Below are 21638 nucleotides of genomic sequence, written 5' to 3' on the forward strand. Positions count from 1 at the left end.
GGAAATGAATGTAAGGATATATTAAATGAAATTTCAGCAATTCTAATCCGTTTAATAACACCATCTTCTGAACTGATCTGCTAGAATCTAAGAAATCTTGAAGACAGCAGCAGCGCAGAGAGTCTCTGAACACGCTCGTGGCCCTTTAACGTCTGTTCGCATGTCTGTTTTCCCGAGGCTTCACTCTATTAATCAGAAACGCGCTGTTTGAGGCAGATGAGACTGATTTTAATGATGCAGCAAAAGCATTTGGGTTCAGCATGAAGCATTTCCTTAAACAGCCATAAACACAAGAGCCACTGCTTACTGCTGAAAGATAAAAAGGAAGAAAGGAAAGAAGCAACACCTCTTGTTCATATAGGAACATAAACACAAATAGACAGGCACTGATCTCACTCATCTGAAAGAAACATAATCAGTTCAGGGATGTACAGAATTGTGGTGTAACTATTTAAGCCAGTAATCACCTTAACCTGCGGCAGATATACACACGCGCGCACGCGCTCGCTCCCTCGCTCGCTACACACATTTACCAGCTGAGGGAGCGTCTGAGCGCTCATATGCTCCTCAACACCTGCTTCACTCAATGACAGTGACTTTACTGTTTAACCATTAAGAGCTCACAAATCACATGGCTATTAGCAAAAAAACAAACAACCACCACATTAACATAGAACAACATGTAAGGACTGATGTAGGTAAACTGATGTAAAATAAGTATGGGAGTACATTACCATTCAAATTAGATAGCAATTTAACATCACATTGTGTAAACATTAGATTGTGTGTTTTTTTACTACATAATCGCTGTTAGATTATGTATGTTATACTAGGACTGCCCCCTAATAGTCAACAAGAGGCAGCTTGGTCAACCAAAATTTTATTAGTCACTTAGTCGCAGAAAAAAATTTCCACAGGAAGTGGTGAATCAGTGGTCAGTGATGGACAGATCACTAACGGCTGGTCTATGGCAATACAGTACATCGGGCAGGACATCCAAACACTCACCAATCATTTATCAAACTTAAACATGGCTTTTCATCTGAAAGATGTATGTAGTAGCAACTTCACATGGCCACTCAACCTAATGTTAAAGGGGTCATCGGATGCAAACTTCACTTTTACATGTTGTTTGAACATTAACGTGTGTGGCAGTGTATGTACACATCTACCCTGTAATGATAAAAATCCACGCAGTGGTTTTTAATTAATCTGTAAAAATAATATCCCCTTTTTCAAATGGAGCCGTTCTCAGATGCCTGTTGGTGTGGCTCCTACGATAGTCAATTGACATGAGCGTCTTACCTCAGACCCGCCCTAAATCAGCTGTCACAGTTCGACCTCCATTGTTTCGATGCCGGAGCAGAGATGTAAGTTAGACAAAAATATCTCAGATTGAGTGATTGAGGTGTTGTGTTGCTGGATGTAATAATGAACATAGTGGTCTTCATTTACTCCCAACATCTGAGCCGCTGAAGATGCAGTGGATTACGTTTGTTTGTGAAGGTAATGTGGCTCCCGATCTACATAAACACGTCTATGTTTGCGCAAATCATTCATGATCCAGCTTCACTTAGAGCAGAATTAAGTATAAGGTTTTTTTTAGTGAATCTCCGCAATCACCTTTCCTAATAACGTGGTAGTTAGCAAGTTTGGTGGCTAAACGCGGCTAAATGCCGCTAAAGTAAACAATCTCTCAGATCAGCTCGTCACTCCACAGAGAGAAGAGAGGGGCGGGGTGAGCAGAGCTCATTTGCATTTAAAGGAACAACCCCTTAGAATGAGATGATTTTTGCAGAGCTGATTCTGACAAGGTAAAAAGGGTGTTGTTTTACACAACCATTCAGTATTTTTAACCAATGTATATTACAGACTTTTCATTAAGACCCTAAAGAATCATATCAACTTGTGGAAAATGGGCATCCGATGACGCCTTTAACTAGGAAAACGTGCGCTGTTGAAGTGTCTGTGCGGAGTGTGTAAGCTGAATAGTAGCACGCTCACTGCATGACAGATGGAGGTGCCAGTGCGCTCACTTGCTCTTAAAATACTCCGTCATTTTTGGTCAGACAGATAAAAGTAATACATTATTCAAATCTGTGAAGACTCTATGCTTATTTGTGTGCACTCACAATTAGGGATGCAGCGATTAACCGGTTTCACGATTAACCGCGCTTTAAAACGTCACGGTTACTTAATCGTAAAGGCTCCCCGACACCGAGTGTCTCTGTCGCACGAAACGAAACTGTTGCAACTTTGCAAAACGAAAACAAAGTTACACTAGCAGTGAGGCAATACTGTGCTTATCAGAGACTCGGAGGCTATACACTCACCAGATTAACTATGACAGAAAAACCAAACAGCGAAGCTTTATTTCCACTCGAGAAATGCCTGAAGTAGATAGTGGGAGCATTTTGGGTTCACCAAGAATGGCCAGTGTCATTTAAATATTGCTGTAAAAACTGTTGCTAAAGAGTGAATACACGGCTTTAAATGATTTTAAGGCAAGACTCACACGAAGCTATGGCTCGTTAGCTCAGGATTCTGCCTGCTTCAGATCAGATGGAATAGTGCGGTAAGATCACATTTATTTGAATTAATTAATTATAACATTTAGCTACTTGAATTAACTATTAGATTAGAGATTAGAGAGAGTGATGCGCGTGTGTGAACCTGCATCTGCGCGTCTCTCTAAACATGTGAGCTGTTACTTAAACAGCGATTTTACCCCCTCGTTACTGATGAATATAACGTAGCGATCCAGTATCTAAGCTATTTCATTAATAAAATTTGCAGTGCAACAAGTTTGTGTCCACCTGAATGTTTGTATGTGTGCGCAGCGTGATCTCCGATCTCACAAACCAAAATAATAGACAAGATCTTCTCAGGCCACATGTAAAATCATACGAATTATTAAAAAAAATGATTAAAATGAATACGTATGGATGACAGCTGATTATAATAATAGTTCAGTTTATTCCTCTCATTATTAACAGTTTCCTCTGTGGGATAAATGAAGTTAACAGTCTTATTAATAATATTTCATTAACAAATGTTATTTGAGAGATGGAGTTTTGAATGTCTTTATTATTATTATTTTGTGCTGTTTTATTGGTTACTGTGTTATTTCGGTTTCAAAAGGCAGTAATAAACAACACTTTATTATCTAAAAAGTGTCAATGTGATTACATTATTTTGTGAAATGAATAAATGCATAATAATTGTCATAATCGTGAAACCGTGATTATTCTTAAGACGATAATCATACCAATAAAATCTATAATCGCTGCATCCCTACTCACAATAACACTGCGCTTTTGTAACATAATGAAGCAAACAGGATGCGCTTTCTGCCGTCTGCCTCTGTGAACTTGAGCATGAAACTTCAAAACTCTGTGTATACTTGACTTACAGACATGAAAATTATATCTATAGAGAATGAAATGTCTACTTTTAAATGTACCAATTTAAATAGAAAACAAATGTTCTCACATTATGCAATCTGTATGAAACATGCACACAGGCGCATCACTACTGCGGAGATGACGAATCAGTGTCGTCGACTTCATCTCTTAAGCCGAAAACAAACAAAGCACTAGTTAATCAGTAAGTTATTAAAATGTTAATGCAGTCTCCTTGCTGTTTTTCCCTGAACCATTCATAATTATTATTTCTGACGGTGTGCTGTGGCAAGCTTTTTTTGCATGCACTTGAGCGCTTATTACGCTACATATGCAATTAAACTCATTATTATGATTTATATGGTTTATTAAATGTGCGACTAATAGTTGACTAATGCTTAAAATGAATGACTACGGCAGTGTTGGGGAAAGTTACTTTTAAAAGTAATGTATTACAATATTGTTACTCCCTAAAAAAGTAACTAATTACGTTACTTAGTTACTTTTTATGGAAAGTAATGCATTACTTTACTTTTGCATTACTTTTTAAATCTGGGCAGGGCTTTCTTGTTTGTTTTTAATATAAAAAGTTATTTTTGTCAAATGTAAAAGCCTTTTCACACCAAAAGCCTCAGGCTTTGAGAAAATTAAATTCACGTCTGTACAGTAGACCGCAGAATAAAAAATGTCAACTCTTCAGCAATAAAAAGGAAAACAAATGTTAGATTATCTTGAGTAATTTTTGCTTATTAGTATGGTTGAATTAGATCAGCGAAGGTCGGCAGCAAAGACATTGGTTAATAAAATTGTATTAAATGCATAAAGGATATTTGTATTATTTAACATTTAATTATTGCAGGTTTGTGTCATATTCGGAGTTAAATTTCACTGTTTTTATTCATTTTGAGAAATACTGAATCTGTTTTTTGTGAGTTAGATGAATTAATGCATGTTCACATTTATTCTACAACTAACATCTTACTACAGGTTTCTCTGAACATGGGGAAAGGGAAGCTTTTAATCAATAAATGGGGGGGAAAAGCAACTGGCGTTACTTATTTGAAAAAAGTAACTAGTTAGCACTCGACTACCCTGTTACATGTGGTGCAGTGAAACGTATATCCTAACACTGGACAACAGCAGCCCTGTATATTACTGATACTGACTTGATAGCACAGCTTCTGAAAAAAAGTACATTAAAAAATAATCATCATCACTCTTCTAAATAGCTAAGTACACGAACACAACTACATAATTTTCAGCTCTTTTTCACACAAAGAAAGCAGTACCAAAGCAACGATAGAGCATTTAAATAAAGAATTTAAATATTTTTCAATGAGTAAAACATCAGCAAGGGATTTAACTATAAGTTATACATTAAACAACTAATGTGTAACTAATTTTCTTCCTCAAAACAGCATTGATAACTTCACTCTTCTTGGACCTTGAATGATGCACCCTAGGGTCTGAAATTGACAGAAAAATGTCATTAAAATGCCCCAACACTGAGTGCCTGGTTTTTACATTTTTCAAATGTTATAGTTAAGCAGTATCACATGAGCAGAAGTGCTGTTTTTCCACAAACTGCATATTGCAAATGTGATGTTGATTTTATAAAAGAGTTCAATAAGTTATTAAATCACTCATATTTTAGATACATATTGTCTGTTTTGCTTCTATAATGAAAATAACTGAACGACTCACTCATTCAGACAGTTTGTTCAATTATTCACTATTGTTTATTTCCTGTTGCCTTTCTGGTTTGTTTATTGCATGATAGGCAGTGTAAAATAAATAACTCAATAGCCTTTTTTCAAAACGGTGTGATTTGTATTAACCTTGCTTTTTATGTTGCATTACTACTGCTGTCAAAAATCTAATATTTATAGACAAATGTGCTTGTGTGCTTCATCAGTGTTCTTGACGACTGTTTGTTGTGCTTCAGGCATTGATGTGTCATATGCTATTTGTTTATATATTATTTCTATATCCCCCTTACAACATTCCAGCATCGCCAACCCACAACATCTTCACTCTAGCAGGATATACGTTTCACTGTGCCACATGTAACAGGGTAGTCGACTGCTAATTCCTTTGTATTCTCTGAAGTCACCATGTAAACATGACCGCACACAAATAAGGTAATTATTAATTTATGTTATATATCTAAGATGCTGCAAATGCAGCTGTCGCACTGTTTAGCCAAGCTGCCTCTCTGAACTGAAGGAGGTGTTCTGCTCTCACCGATCTGTGCGTTGTCATACAGGAGCAGGTCGTACGCGCTCTGGTATCCGGTGCGGTAATTTGTGCGCGTCCCGCTGTCCCACTGCACGACCACAGTTTTGTCGGGCGTGGTGGTGCTGCCCTGCCGGCCGATCTCCACCACCGTGCCCACGTGCCCCTCTCCTTCGTCCTGGTTGCCCCACTTCCAGTCAACCCCCCGGACCACACGCATGCCCACCTCCATGCTGCCGCGCGCCGGCTGCCCGCTGTGGCCTGCTTCGCTGTGCTTGCGGTGAGCTCGCGGGACGGGCGCCGCGGGGAGGCCAGCGGTCGCTGCTTGGGGTCGAGGCGCTGGGAGCGGAAGGGTTCCGAGTAGGGGGGTCTCTGGAGACAGATCAGGGGTGACTGAAAACACAAACAACAACAGAGAGAATCAGTTCTCTCATTTCAGAAGCAAGTTGAATCTAATTTACCTGTATGACGTTTTTCACAACACACATGGTTTCAAAGCAGCCTTAAATGTTAACAATGCCTTTAACACAAAGCAAGTTTTAGGGCTGGGCGATATGATGATATATATAACAATGATGCAAGTGATCCTCCGAATTTAGACCTAGCCTAGCCAGAGTCAAATAGAGATCAATTCTACTGTTAAAACACACTGTATTTATAGTGTTGTCTAGAACATCTCAGTTGGGTAGTGATTCAAAGTCAAAAGGTAATTATTATTTATTCACTTTTTAAGGCCATGCCAACATCAAGGCTATTTTTATGGCAAACTCTCTATATAAATTACACAAGGTATACAATAAACAGAAAGTTATGAAAGACATTTCAGATCTACACTAGACAAAAATTCTAAAACCAGTACAATCCAGTAAAATACGCTTCACAGTCATTTTAGTTTGGAAAGTAAGGCATGATGGTGGTTCTTCACCTTTTAATAAATATCCATGTGTAGCCTAACTCTTGTATGACCCAAAAGACCAAATGGTAATTAAGAAATGTACATACTGGATGGTTTTGTTGAAAGCATGAGTAAACAATTCCCAGAAAGCATCAGTGAAGATTGGTCATCTTAGTAGAAATATAGCCAGCTGTCAAAGAGTCTGATATGAGTTGCCAAATGTAATTAGCAGTCACTGAAGCGGTACGGCTTTAATTTCACAAGAGTCTCTGGTTTCAGGCAGAATTACTATATTGTGATGTTGTTACAGTGGACGAAAATTACTTATCATCCTCAAGATTAAAAAAGATGCAAAAACTACAAAAAGTAATTTAAAACAGGGAACTGCTAGAAGGTCAACACATAATAATAATAATATAATATAATGTGCTTAGCACTTGTACAAATATGTATATCATACTGCATAATAAATAAATGAATGAATCCTGTTGGACCGAACCCATGTGAACTGAACCCCCTTGTCATCCAAGATGTTCATGTCTTTCTGTCTTCAGTTCAGTCGTAAAGAAATTATGGTTTTTCTTCATGTAATGGACTTCAATGGTGCCCCCAATTTTGAACATCCAAAATGTAGTTTAAATGCAGCTTCAAAGGCTCTAAATGATCCCAGCCGATGAAGAAGAGTCTTATCTTGCGAAACAATCGGTCATTTTTTTTGAAAAATAAAATTTCTCTTTTTAAGCACAAAAGCTTGTGTAGCACAGGCTCTCGGATACGCGTCCACGGGGCGATCTTGAAAGATTCGTTCATCTTCAGGTTTTTCGAGTCGTTCGTTCATCTTATGGGACTGTCACGTGATGCTGATTTTGCTAAAATGAAATAAATGACTCGAAAAAAGATTCGTTCATTTTGCTGGAATCCTGAAATGTTTTCCTCAAAAACCATCATTTCTTCACGACTGAAGACAGAAAGACATGAACATCTTGGATGACAAGGGGGTGAGTAAATTTTTTGTGAATTGTTGTTCTGGAAGTGGACTTCTCCTTTAAAACAGGCTCCTGCTCTAACTATGCACAAATCAAGTATAAAAAAACAAACTTTTTTCAGTAGTCCTTTACAATTAACTGCAAATACAAAACTGTGAAATACAAAATTAAGTGACGTTCTTTTTCTCACTGAATGCCCTGAGAAAACTCTTTGTGCAATAAAGTTTATCTTGCCTGTCAAACATCAATAAAATGCACTAGTGGTCTTATCTACAAATGCATGATTAAGATTTATTTCTTTGTCGTTGTGGTATTTCAACCTTTACTTAACACCAGAACAGATGTGACAAGACTCTGTGATACTGAACATGAAAATGAGTCAGAGATCACAACTCAAGACATTTATATGCTCTCTCCAGAGCTGAAGGACATGCCTCATATTCTCATGACTCGAGTGCTATTTGTGGTTTTCCCTGTGGAAGCTGAGGGATGTGTCATATACTGTAATATCCGTTTTAACATTTTATCAGTTGCTTGTTCTCTATTTTTGACACATCGCTCTGGGAAACTTCATGCACAAATGACAACCTATTGGTTTATAACATTGTAAATGATTCACTAATCATGATCAGGCAGGAGGACAGCATTGCTGCCATTCAGTATGAACAGGACTGGTGAAAAGGCTGTTACGGATTCACTGATAAATCCCGGTTTAAACAGTCTGATATTGCATCTGATCTATAAATAACTGCATTTAAAATAAGGGTCAAGATGGGTCCTTCAGGTGTCTTGTGCTGAGTTAGCTCACTATAGTAAGAACAGGGTTCCCTGCTGTTCTGCTGAGATGGTAGAAACAATCTCACGGTCATTTCTGCACCACTAGTGCCACAATGACTAAGTGTAAAGGAAAGTTTTCAGCATGCTCACAGATAATATCTGTCACCAAACACCAATCAAAACCAAATGCAACCTTGTGAATCTGAGATCAGTATTCAGAGATAACCAGCTGAAGTAATGAATGCAGCAGCAGCAGTACATGACACACAGTGGAAGCAGACCACATACAAGCTGTTGAAATCAGACGTTCACCTTTAATTAAACAGGCTAACATATGCCAGCTGTTTGTGCCAAATACTCTCTTCAAACTGCGTCTCATAACTACAACAGACAAGGAGAAGAGCAGCAGATGTGTGTCCACTCACATCCCCGGGCACTCAACCTGTTGGACCACTGAAGGGAAGTTTATCCGTTCTCGCTCAGACGGGCAGGATGGAAGCGCTTCCGAACAGATGGACGAGCTCTACGGTGAGTCTGAAGCAGCTTTCTCACTGAGCTTCACACAGAAGCCCATGCAAACAGCTCAGTGAACCCCGCTGGCCTGCACAGCACTGGACAATGCACAGAAACTGAAAGAAAACCTGTTCAAAGACTAACGCAAAAAAACAACCGTAAACAGCTGTAAACCAGTGCATGCTCATTATAATGAATGCATCTAAACATTTCAAACACATTTGAAAAGCCAAAAAGTAACAAAGGCCACACTGGGAATGCAGGGCTCCAGACTGCAACTAAAGCTGATGCTACAACAAACATTTCTGTGATAATAATGACAGTGAAAAAGTCGTCAGGAGAGAAATCTGCATGGATCAAGCACCGTTTACAAGCCTAAACAGTCCAATATGGATTATGGACTCCATATTTTAGTCACAAAAGTCTTAATGATGTTTCAGCTTTTGTCTTTTCAAGATGTGAACTGATGGACTGGAGTGGTGTGGATTACTTGTGGATTACTGTGATGTTTTTATCTGCCGGCACCCATTCACTGCAGAGGATCTACTGGTGAGACAGTGATGGAATGACACATTTCTACAATTCTAAAGAAGAAATTAACTCCTAATCTTGAATGGCCTGAGGGTGAGCACATTTGCAGCACATTTGCTTTTTTTTTGGGTGAATTATTTATTTGATTAACATCATGTTTTGAGCATATTTATTCTCCAGATATCATTAAAAAAAATAAATAAAAAAAGCCAAGCTTTTTTAATTTAATGGGAACGTTTATTTCCTCAGTCTTGCGTGCTCTTCATCTGTGTATTCTGAGACGGTCTCTCATCATAACTGAATACTGAATTATGTAATTAATGCAATGAGTTATTAGAAGTATTTTTACACCCCTACTATCCACTATTAAACAGCGTATTGATAAACACGCTTTGCTAAAACTGAATGTTGACTGCAATGATGAGATTCTGAGGTTCTGAAGCCACAATCACTGATGTCTTAGTGCTGTGACCAAGCAAATAGGCTTCAAAAACAGGAACTGCTCCTTTCCCGTAAGACAACTTCCTCCATTCCTTAGTTTACACCCAGCAGGGCCTGGAGTGGAGTGAAGGTCAGTCAGAGAGTCTGGACGTCATCAGCACGTGTACCGCTGCAAACACTCACAGCAACTGTTTAGCATCGCCAGTGACAGCATCAGTGCTATTCACTTCCACAAATGAAGACGGACTGCATTCATACCAACAGCAGCCCGTACATGACTTCACATGGGTCACACAGACCACAGACAATCTCATGCCAAACTCTCCGACGGCACCAAAATAATACCTGCCTGATAAGAAAGTTTTTCCCCTTTTTGGCTAATATGTAAATTCATTAACTGGACATTACACAATCAGGGGTGCACATACGTTTCTCCGTCTGGTTCTCATGAAAGCACCTGGAGATTTATACAAAATAAAAACTATATATACAAACTATGGGTGTAACGGTACACAAACATGAGTTTGGTACATTCCTTGGTTTTGAAGCCACAGTCCAGTTTGGTTTCGGTACAGCAGGAAGAAAAAACGAAACATAAACTGCGTTTTCTTTTTGTTTTGTTTTGTTTGTTTTTTTTTAAACAGCAGTTTACTGAAAAAAATAGCTCTTCCTTTAGGATGAATTCAATTATAATTAGGGATAAAAATCTACCTCAGCTTCTGCTCTAAACTATAGGCAGCCCTTTCACATTACTTTAAGGTTAAAATTAACAACCGAGCCCAAACTTAAATTCAATTACTATTATTTTTAAATATAATAATTGACAGTCAGAATAAACAAAATAACAATTGTATGCAAACATGTAAATTGTTTTTAAATTAACTTCTAATTTATACAATTTCTATTTGTTGCTGAAATATAATAATTTCCAGAGTCATAACTTGTTTCATAAAATATTTATTTAAACAAACATCAAATAATTGACGCATTATTAACAGGTAAAGTAAATATAATGTATAGTATAGTATAAAGTATAGTCTAATATTTCGCTAAATGCTCTTCATGAGACTTAAAGGGGTAGTTCACCAAAAAAGGAAAATTAGCCCATTATTTACTCACCCTCCATGCATCCTAGGTGTATATGACTTCATTCTTTCACACAAATCCAATCAGAGTTATTACTAAAAATTATCCTGGCACTTCCAAGCTTTAGAACGGCATAGACGAGTGTTTCTCTTCATCAGTCCAAAACAAGTCCACTAAAGTGCATCTATCCATAATAAAAAGTGCCTCACATAGCTCTGATGGATGAAAAAAGGCCTCCTGTAGCAAATTGATGCATTTTTTTAAAGAAAAATATCCATATTCAAAATGTAAGAATCACTAGTTGTACACGGAAGCCTTTCCAGGCAGATGACGTAGGACGTATGCGTTGTGCCATGAAGAGAGATAAACACAGCACCTGTCATGAATTAGAAGTTCAAAACAAGGATTTGTAAAGAAGAATGTCGAAGGATTTCGACTGGTTTTCATTTGCTAAAGTAAGGAAACTTTGCTTCCTTTGCTCCTGTAACTAAAAATCAGTTTGTGCGAGACTCACTTCTGCCCGGAGCTGCTTCTGTGTACGACAAGTTGGCAGAAGCTAGATTAAAGTGATTATTACATTTTAAATATGAACATTTTTATTGCAAAAATGCATCAGTTGGCTATAGGAGGCCTTTATTTATCCCCCGGAGCCGTGTGAGGCACTTTTTATTATGGATGGTTTTGGACTGATGAAGAGAAACACCTGTCCACTGCCATTATAAAGCTTGGAAATGCCAGGATAATTTTTAATATAACTCTCATTGGATTCGTCTGAAAGAAGGAAGTCATACACACCTAGGACAGCTGGAGAGCAAGTAAATAATGGGCCAATTTTTTTTTATACGTGATCTGTCATGCCACATCAAAGAGTGCCAAAACAGCATTTATTGTCTGAATTTGCTGAAAAAAAAAGCGAACATGCGTACCGAACCGAAAGACAAATACATGTACCGTTACACCTCAGTACAAACTATCCAAAATAAAATAATTATTAATAGTAATAATAGTATTATTGCACTATATTTCATTTTTTTTATTAAACAAAATAATTAAAATGCGATAACACTATTATATTTTAAAATAAAAAGCATTAAATTAAAATACAATTATTTATAGTACACTTAATGTAATGCTAATGGTTACATTTTCTTTTTTTTTATGAATTTCCAACATTTTCAAAATCGGCTAGCTTGTATTTTGGCAGGTTGCCGATAAGTAAGTATATGTTCTGCCAGTTTTAGCGCTGCTGGGTGAAGTGTGTCAGTGAATGAAATGTCACAGTTTTGTGTTTTGATGTGAAACCAGCAGTGTGTAGCCTGGATTTATGCTTTTAGTTTGAATTGAAATTTTATACAGTATAACAGTTAACTGATCTAAAATAGTGATTGTGCATGAACAGCTGTCAATCGTGTCGGTACACAAATGTGCGCTCTGAACTTATTTACCTAGCATATTTTTTATGTGTATGTGCACCCCTGTTCATAATGCCAATTTATTTCAACTTGTGTCATTCGTTTCAAGCTTGTGTATTTCACAGTTCATAAGGGAAAGTCACACAACAGGAAAACATACATTTAGTTCGCATTTAGTTGGGCAAATATAAATCAATGGGAAAAAAGGTTAGAAAATGCAACTTAATTTTACTGTCCATCCAGATGAACAGATCAAAGAAAAGAAAAACGGCATGATGACACGTCACGTCAGCTGCCCGTATATCTGCGCTAGAACGACACGAGACGTACTTTGGTTTGTTAAAGTTCAACACAATCTGACGGAACGGGCTGGAGCTGGCTTTCATCAGACACACATGGTGACCCGCAGTTTAAAGAAGGAGAGGAGAGAGAAGATAAATCAATACTCATCCAGGATAAACAGCAGGCTGAAGGGGGATTACATCAACCCTCGAGGAGCGGCCAAATCACATCCATTCCACATGAAACACAGTCGACCAAACGTCCAGCCAACTGACAGTGAGCGTTAGCACTGTACTGTGTGACTGCACTTCACCCATGGCTCCAGTTCTGAAAACTGCGGCTGATCAAACTCTCACTTAATGGATCCAGCCATGTAAACCGAGTTTGCTGTGAATATATTATGCGTCGGAAGCCAAGAAAGCCGACATGATCAGAGGACACCCAATAAACCTTTTGTCCAAGTACAACCACAGCATTACGTCTTTTTAACTCCAAAGCGCCTGGAGCAACAGAATGTGATTATAAAGAGTTAAAGCAGAACAAACGCACAAAGCACTTACAGATCATACGTTTCGGAGCGCTGCGAATCATCCTCGCCTCGCTCTCGGCCGTCCACAGCTGTTTGTTTTGGGGTGAACTTTGCTCTTATTGGGAACTCAGAGACTCAAACGCTCTCTGGCAGCAGATTCAAGAGCAGAACAAACACGACAGGCACATTTCCCTGCACGGATCTCCACAATGCTGCTGTTGAAAATGTGTTTGGACGCAGGGCTATTACTGCCCTGCATCTACACAGCTGTAGAAGATAACACAGCTTAAAAAAGTGGTTGCATTTCCTAAAATAGTGACAACTTTTTTTTGACTGAAATGGGATAAGATAAACACTTGCTCCACTGAAGCGCTGCTGCCCATCTGTGGAGGAATAGAAAGGTTTAAAAGCCTTTCTACTAAAATGAATTCCTCTGTAGTCATAATTTGTCTTTTTTATCTCATTCTTTCAGTTGTGGGACAACTTTTATATACAAAATAACTAAATATTTATCAGTGCAAATCTTGTAGGTGGGGTTTGTCACATGCATACATGTGAAATTAAATCTTTATCTTATATCTTTTATATGCCACGTAAACTTCTGCCATACGTGCATTACTATTAATAATATTTTGTGACTGAACGATTGTCTGTGGAGATTGACAGATGTTGTCCACAGTCATTGTACAATGCAGTCTCTCTCTACATTTATCCATTTAATAAAATATTACATTGTTCAAAAGAAAGTAAACTGAAAATGAAAGAGCAGTGCAGATCTGACAGGTTTTGTAACACAAGTATTACAAAAGTGTAAGTATTGCATAAGTGTGGTTAGGAATACAGTAATATGCCATGCTTAAATTACACCAGTCTAAGAGGCAAGTGCGTCAAATCAGAAGTTCACAGCTTCAGCATGAATCATTTTCCAAAGCTTAAAAAATACAATCAAATAAAAATATAGCTGCAAGCAGTGATTACTGGGGTTCAATTGCTTTAAGTCATTTAAGCACATATGAAAAAAAGACATTTAGAAAGCCTGTAACCACCTAAATCAATGTTTTTTTAAACAAAAAAAAAGAATTTTTGGCAAATCCAGGAAATCCACGGAAATATTATGTGGGTTTTTTTTTTTTTTTTTTACATTTAAGACCGTTATAGTGCCAGCTGTCCGATCTCCTTGAAACTTTGCATGCTTGTTTAGAATCACCTGTCCAATGTGCTCAACAGGTTTATGAAGTTTTGAGTTTTCCTTTAGGCTTGATAGGATTTTGTGTAAATGTGGACAGGCCCCTTCTTTAAATGGCTCCTTCCCAAAGGGTAAATTTCTTTCTTTTTTTTTTGATAATTATTGACCTAGAGAGTCCAAAGAATTGTACTGCAGTGTTTTTTTCCAGATTGAACGAAAACCTAAAAGTAGGTTTTTGACATCATCTCAAGCATTTAACAAATGGTTTGATTGACAGCAGTGGTTCTAGAGGCAAAGTTGTCCAGAATGAGGATTTCTATCGTATATGTGTGCGAAAACTGCACAATGTACAATCACTTACGCTCTTGAAAAAAGCCCTATCGCCTGCCCAGTGGCCAATTTCTTTCAAATTTCTCACAGACCTTTAGGGCCATGAGTCAGACAGGCCCACTGAGTTTCGCTCCGATCGCCCTCCGTTAACCTTGTCTAATAGGTGCTCAATCTTTTTTTGAGATACGCAAATGTCCCCATAAACACTTGTGGCACTTTGCACCATGACAGTGCACAACAATTTTCATGCTGATAGGACAAACTGTTGTGTAGTTATAGACATTTTAATGTTTTTTTCCCTCTTATAGCACCACCAAGTGGCCAAGCTCCACAATTTTTTTCCCATGACCTCAGATTGAGCTGTTCTGAGTAGAGGTCGACCGATTATCGGCCCTACCGATTATTGGCGCCGATATTAAGCATTTTCACGATTATCGGAATCGGTTATTTTCAAAACCGATTTGCCGATAAAAATAATTTATTTTTGAAATGCGCTCTTTGGCTCCGACGCAGCCTGTCAGAGCTCACCACTCTGTGCCCTAGAGCAGTCTCCGCCCGCCGCGCATCAGATTTGTTGGAAGTCGCGAGTCCGACCAATCAACTCCAAGGCTGAAGGAAGTGAAGACACAGACAGAACGCGCTTGCTGGAGCTGCGTGCAGCGTGCGGCAGTTATCACTTGTCTCTCAAAGGTAAGTCAGCAGCAGAAGTTGATTGTGTTTTAGTAATTCACAATCCTTTATGGTGAAGTTGCAAAAACACCTCAATGTTATCTTGATTTCCCAGATGTGGAAAACACGGACGGAATCGCGGAATCCAGTCATATAAATGGAATGTACTGTATACTGTTAACACTAAATGCCACGGAATTTTTCAAAGTTTGGATGAGTCATCAAAGTTTGGATGAATTAATCAAAAGTAGGACCGTATACTAGAGGTCTGCATTCCCGCGGGACTCGACCAGATTTTTTGCGACGCGGGAATAAATTTACAAAACAAAACGCGGTAGCGGTCGGTAACTCTGGTGTAATTTGGACGGGAGCAGGCGGTGTAATAATTTCCTTTTCCCGACGTCCTTTCTGAACAGCATGTCTGTCCTTTAGTCTTTGGCTTTACTCATTCTTATAGAGCACCTGTACGGCCTGCGCTCATGACTGTTATGCACGCATGGACTGCGGCGCATTTTATTGGCAAGGTCTGTGCACGCAGGATTTGCATAACGGTCATCAGAGCGGGCTGTACAGACAGAGGATGGCACATGGCCGAGCAAAGTGTGGATGCGCTGTCCTTGAAGGACGTTCAGCTTGGACTAGAAAATGGTCAGTTTACTGTTAAGAAACCGACATCTATCATTTAGTCTATTACTACTTGTTGTATTTATATATATTTTCCTTTGTGGGAGAGACGTTGAAATCGACGTCGGGACATTTTTTCGTTAAAAGTTATTTTATTTAATATTCTTGTCAGAGCTCTTGTTATTATTAATTATGACAAATTTCATTTTTACACTAGACACATATCGGTTCAAAATATCGTTTATCGGTGCATTTGATCTGTAATAATCGGTATCGGCATCGGCCCTGAAAAACACATATCGGTCGACCCCTAGTTCTGAGTTTGGTGAAGATATCTCATTCCGTTCTGGAATTATAGGCATTTTACCAAAAGCGGCCCCGCCCCTTCCAAACGTTTTGGCGCCCCTTTAAGTCAAAAGTTCAACTTTTTTTTTTTATGATAATTATTGAGATTTACTTTCCAGAGAATCTTTCTGCACTGTTTTTGTTTCGATCAGGTGAAAAACCTAGGGCTAGTTTGCAAAAGTAGGGTTTTTTTAAAAATCCAAAATACCTGAAAATTTCGGTTTAGGAGTTATGAGCGATTCGTACTTTTGATTGCTGTAGCGCCCCCATCAGGCCAATTGGGACGAGCCTTGGTCACACTGTAGGCAGTGAGAGTACTACCTTTCCTCCAAGTTTCAAGTCTGTACGACTTATGGTTTGGTCTGCACGATCAGGAGATCGCCGATCTGTGACCATGCTAACAATTACAACAGGGTTTCAGCGCAACGAGCTTGAACCTCTAAACAAGTTGAACTCTTCTCTGAGTTTGTATTGAAAGCGCAGTGACGTGTATGAAGGGTCAGATTAGGATGGCACGTGCAGCTCTGTCATTGTCCCATTCTAATCTACTCATCATACTGATAATGAGATGATAATGACAGCAACACATCGAGACACATCAGTATCAGGCTCTCCTTCAATCTGAGCTGATTCTTTTACTAGAAAGAATGCACAGTCCCGTGATCATGATTAAGAAACAAAAACATCTCCAGAAACATTAATTATATGTAGAAACTGAAGTTTTATAAGACCAATGCAACTTCAGCATTCTGACACGGTTTTAATGACAATTAAGTACATTTTCCCAAATTCTCATTACTGTAATGCATCCAGATGTTTTATTAGATGTTCACTTCTCATTATTCTCAGCGGTGTTTGTCATTGACTTCTCATTACTGTAGTACAGTCATTTCTACTGAACTGTAGTAACAATTTGTTTTAAACATTTTAAATATCGTTTCAAATTACAGTGATTAGAATTAAATTAGACGGAGCGTGCTTACGTCAAGAAAATAACATTACAATGCAACAAATGAACTTCAAATCTGCTATTAAAGAGCCTACAACCATTCCTACATTCCTTGGGAGTAATAACATGCACAAAACCTTGAACTATCACCTAAAATAATAAAACAACCCAAAGAAAGGCACCTCATGCTACGGAGTACACATAAACTAACAGGCCTGTAATCTCATCGGCAGGTCTCTGTTCAGTTGTCTTCGTTACCTGTTGATAGGTCTGCGCTGCAATGCTCCACGTGTCAGAACAATTAAAACCTCATGAAGCCCTGCAGACATCTCACAACACAATAGATGGCACCGGTCCAAAAAAGCCCATCCCACACACTCGCCGTCACCTACAGCACGAGCCAACTCCGTCTGAGAAACACGCGAAAGCAGACGAAGACAGAAAGTGGGCATCACAGGAGCGCCTTCATCGCTGGACGTCTGTGGCTGTCCCAGGCCACGCTGAAGTGGCGGCACGGGGCCGGGCAGCGTGTCAGACACTGCAGGCAATACTGCTGAGCCAATCAGAATGGCCGACAGCGAGCGCTTACCAGGAACCCATGTGCTGCTACAGGATGTGGCCAGCGTTTAGTCCTTCGTGTGCCTTATCAGCACAGATTATCCCACACGGGACAGGGAAGAGGCTACTGAGACTTCGGCTGATCACTCACACACACACACATTTGTTGCTGTAATAACTACTTCCATGTCCACTGCACTGCATGAGCCCTTAAAAGTCAGCATAGGGGACGCCTCACGTGAGGAAGGAGCTGAACACATCTGTCGTTCTGGGTTGATGCGAGACAGATGCTGGTGTGAACAAACACCTACCGCCAGTCACGTCTTCAGCCTGGGGCCGCCGTTCAACTCCCGACGTGCTGGAAGAGTCACTCGTGTATTCATATCCTGCGCTAATAAATCTACGCGCAGCTGCATTAGGCGGGATCGCAATATAAACACACGCATCCACGTGAGCGGAGCCGTAGCAGAGCCACCAATGATGAATGGAAGCTGAAGGCGACTTCAAAACCCAGAGAGGAAAACAAGAACACTGCTCTAGAGGTTCAGCTGCTCTAAAGATCACATTTAAAAAAAAAAAAAAAAAAGAGAGAAAAGAGTTCACTGAGGAATTAAAATGTGCTCATCCTCAGGCCATCCAAGATGTAGATGAGTTCATCAGATTTGGAGAAATGTGACATTGCATCACTGTCTCACCAATGGATCCTCTGCAGTGAATGGGTGCCGTCAGAATGAGAGTCCAAACATCACAATAATCCACAAGTAATCCACACCACTCCAAAATAACATCTTGAGAAGACAAAAGCTGAAACAAATCCATCAAGATTTTTTAACAAAAAGAAGAAGTCCATAATACATAATAATGCTTCCTCCAGTGAAAAAGTCCATCTCTTATTGTCTCCAGCCACATTTTTGCTGTTTTGGCTTGATCTGTGCAGATTTGTCTCCTGATTCAGACCAGACCACTTTTTACTGGAGAAAGCATTATAATGGATTATGGACTTGTATTTTAGTTAAAAATGCCTTAATAATGGATTTGTTTTTAGGTTTTGTCTTTCACTACTCCTTTAATCGGCATGAAAATCCACTACCAATCGCCTCAAATTACAGCAATAAATAACACATTTCTATTAGAGCTGCACGATTATGACAAAATCATAATAGTCAATTATTCTCTTGAAATTGTAATTGCGAATATTAATTACAATAATCACACTTTACATTGAATGATGTTTTGAATAGCTTTATACCATTGTTTGAAGTAACTGCATGACACATTTTCATATATAGTTTCTTCTTTAAATATAAAACAAAGTAAAAATTTAAAAATTAAAATAATGAGGAAAAAAAAACGTAACATAACCTGTAGGAAATATACACACACTCTCTCTCTTTCTTATGCAACTCTAATTTCTATCAACAAATTACATGCAAAACCTAACAGCTGAGATCACAGATTAAACTGCTGCAGGAAATGCAAGCCTCTACACTGCACGTAAACTTTTTTTTTCTGTCAAAATAACTGAGTTCTTTTGCAATTATTTAACCTTTAAGAACAAGAGAAAGCCACTGGTTTCTTCATTAGTGGGTGGAGCTAAAGCACAAGCAGCGGTCTCATTCGCTTTAGTTCTAATTCTATCATTAAAAAGCTTGACTGACTGAATTTCGTTCAAATAAAAGTGTGGTTACGCTTTCAAATCATATATGTATCTTTATTGAAAAAATATTTGCCATTTTGCAAACATGTATTGGTTTGTAATGTGCCAAACTATTACTAACGGATGTGTTGAGGGTCGAAAAATGCACAACGCAAATTGATATGCTGTAAAAATGTTCCCTCAGCGCATACCCTACACTCTACTGATATGTCCTTATCTGTAAATGTTACAAAATCACACAAGTATTTCCATTTTGCATAAAGGCTCTTCTTGACAGAAAGCAGGTCTCTGTTAAACTTCACTGAATGAGCGGCAGCACACGCACACACGTGTCAGACAGACAAAGTGGTGCAAAAATACTTATTTAACTGAAATATTACATTTAGGTTTAAAATTCTGCATGCAAAGCAAGTAATGAAGAAATAACCATAAAAGGATAACAACATGCAATTAAATAAAAATGTCTATAAAGAAATAACAGACAAAATATTACTGTGTTCTGAGGAGTGAATGCAATGAGGCTGTGCTTTTGTATATATTTCATTACCTTTCTTTTATATTTATGTATAATGTATAGACTACATTCATTAAATATAAACATTTTCATAGCCTTCTGTTTATATATTTGTTTGGAGTACAACATGGAGCAGTATGTGGAACATTTCTATTTAATTTTTATTTAATACTGTGTTCAATCATGTACAAGCACATCACTAGCCCTTGGCTGGACCTGACAGGACTCGATGACACGTCAGATCTAATAAAGAGCTCCAAACAGAAGGCATAACCGCAGCACCTCCCGAACGAAATTAAAAGACCACACTCTTACATTACACATCATAACAGGCTTTATGACTGATCAGATATGTAAGCTGTCTTTAACTGGATGGATATTTTCTCTGTCATATTAAGATTATTATAAAGTGTAGCCTATTTACTTAACCTATGAGAGACTTTTTTCATATTCTGCATGTGAACACATGATATCGATTTGTTTTACTTTTACCATTAATTCCAGAAGATTTTATTCCAGAAGCTGTGACGGAGCAGACCGGTGCCACCCTGGCCTTCATGTAGCCTCGCCAAAGTAAACAGGCCACTTTTTTTTTTATAAAGACCATCATTTGGTTTATATCACAAGCCAGTCTGGTTTTCCTCTCCTGTCTGCACTGGAACACTTGATTTCCATACTGACAGCATCAGGAAAAGCAGGCTTACGCTATACTATCACAGCAACGGGCGTTACTAAAGCATAACTCGCCCAAAACAAACAGATCTGTCGTGACTTTTTTATTCTCACGCTGTGGCAAATCCGTTCTGAATAGCTGAACGAATGACTTCAGACTTTAGGAGACTGTAATTAGACACATGAACCACTCTGATGAGAATTTTCTGCTGAATTGTTGACATTTAAGAGCTTCACAGATAAAGCCCTCATATACTTTTATTACATGAAAAACAACCAGAAGATTAAATTCCTAAAAACAATTCACCTTCTGAGTTTCTCTCTCTGTTTTTTTCTTTGTTTCTGGATGCAGGTGAGTAAATAATGACTAAACTTTCATCTTTGCATACTCCGCATGTATTGCATTTCATAAGCACAATAGCAGTTTTCGTTTAAAGGGGTCATCGGATGCCCATTTTCAACAAGTTCTTTAGTTCTTGATTCTTTAGGGTCTTAATGAAAAATCTATAATATACTTTGGTTAAAAATTCTCAATGGTTGTGTAAAACAACACCCTTTTTACCTTGCCAAAATCAGCTCTGCAAAAAGCAACCCAATTCTCAGAGATTGTTCCTTTAAATGCTAATGATCTCTGCCCCGCCCCGCCCCTCTCTTCTCTCTGTGGAGTGACGAGCCTGTTTACTTTAGCCGCATTTAGCGTGTTTAGCTGCGAAACTAGTATGTTATTAGGAAAGGTAACTGCAGAGATTCATAAAAAAAACCTTATACTCACTTCTGCTGTATGTGAAGTTGGTTCACAAATTATTGGCACAAACATAGACGCATTTATGTAGATCGGGAGGCACACTCAATTCATAAACAAACGTAATCTACAGCATCTTCAGCGGCTCAGATGTCAGGATGTTCATTATTACATCCAGCAACACAACACATCAATCGCTCAATCGGAGATATTCTTGTCTAACTTACATCCCTGCTCCAGCATCGAAACAATGGAGGTCAGACTGTTACAGCTGATCTGAGATAAAACACTCATGTCAATCAAC

At 38.5% G+C, this 21638-nt stretch overlaps 1 protein-coding gene across 2 annotated transcripts in view; it reads right to left on the reverse strand.

Annotated features, from left to right (window-relative positions):
- mib2 (MIB E3 ubiquitin protein ligase 2) overlaps positions 1 to 21638 on the reverse strand; it is a 68917-nt gene that overhangs the window by 40243 nt on the left and 7036 nt on the right. The window contains exons 1-2 of one of the 2 annotated variants that reach the window (XM_051117758.1): positions 13120 to 13205; positions 5646 to 6029 (exon numbers count right to left, since the gene is read on the reverse strand). In XM_051117758.1, coding sequence (XP_050973715.1) covers positions 5646 to 6029; positions 13120 to 13150 — 415 coding nt within the window. In that variant the 5' untranslated portion in view covers positions 13151 to 13205. Of the gene's footprint in view, positions 1 to 5645; positions 6030 to 13119; positions 13206 to 21638 lie in introns of those variants that run through there. The other variant, XM_051117759.1, reaches the window with a different exon arrangement.

The sequence above is a fragment of the Labeo rohita genome, chromosome 8, assembly GCF_022985175.1.
Source record: "Labeo rohita strain BAU-BD-2019 chromosome 8, IGBB_LRoh.1.0, whole genome shotgun sequence".
NCBI lineage: Eukaryota > Metazoa > Chordata > Actinopteri > Cypriniformes > Cyprinidae > Labeo > Labeo rohita.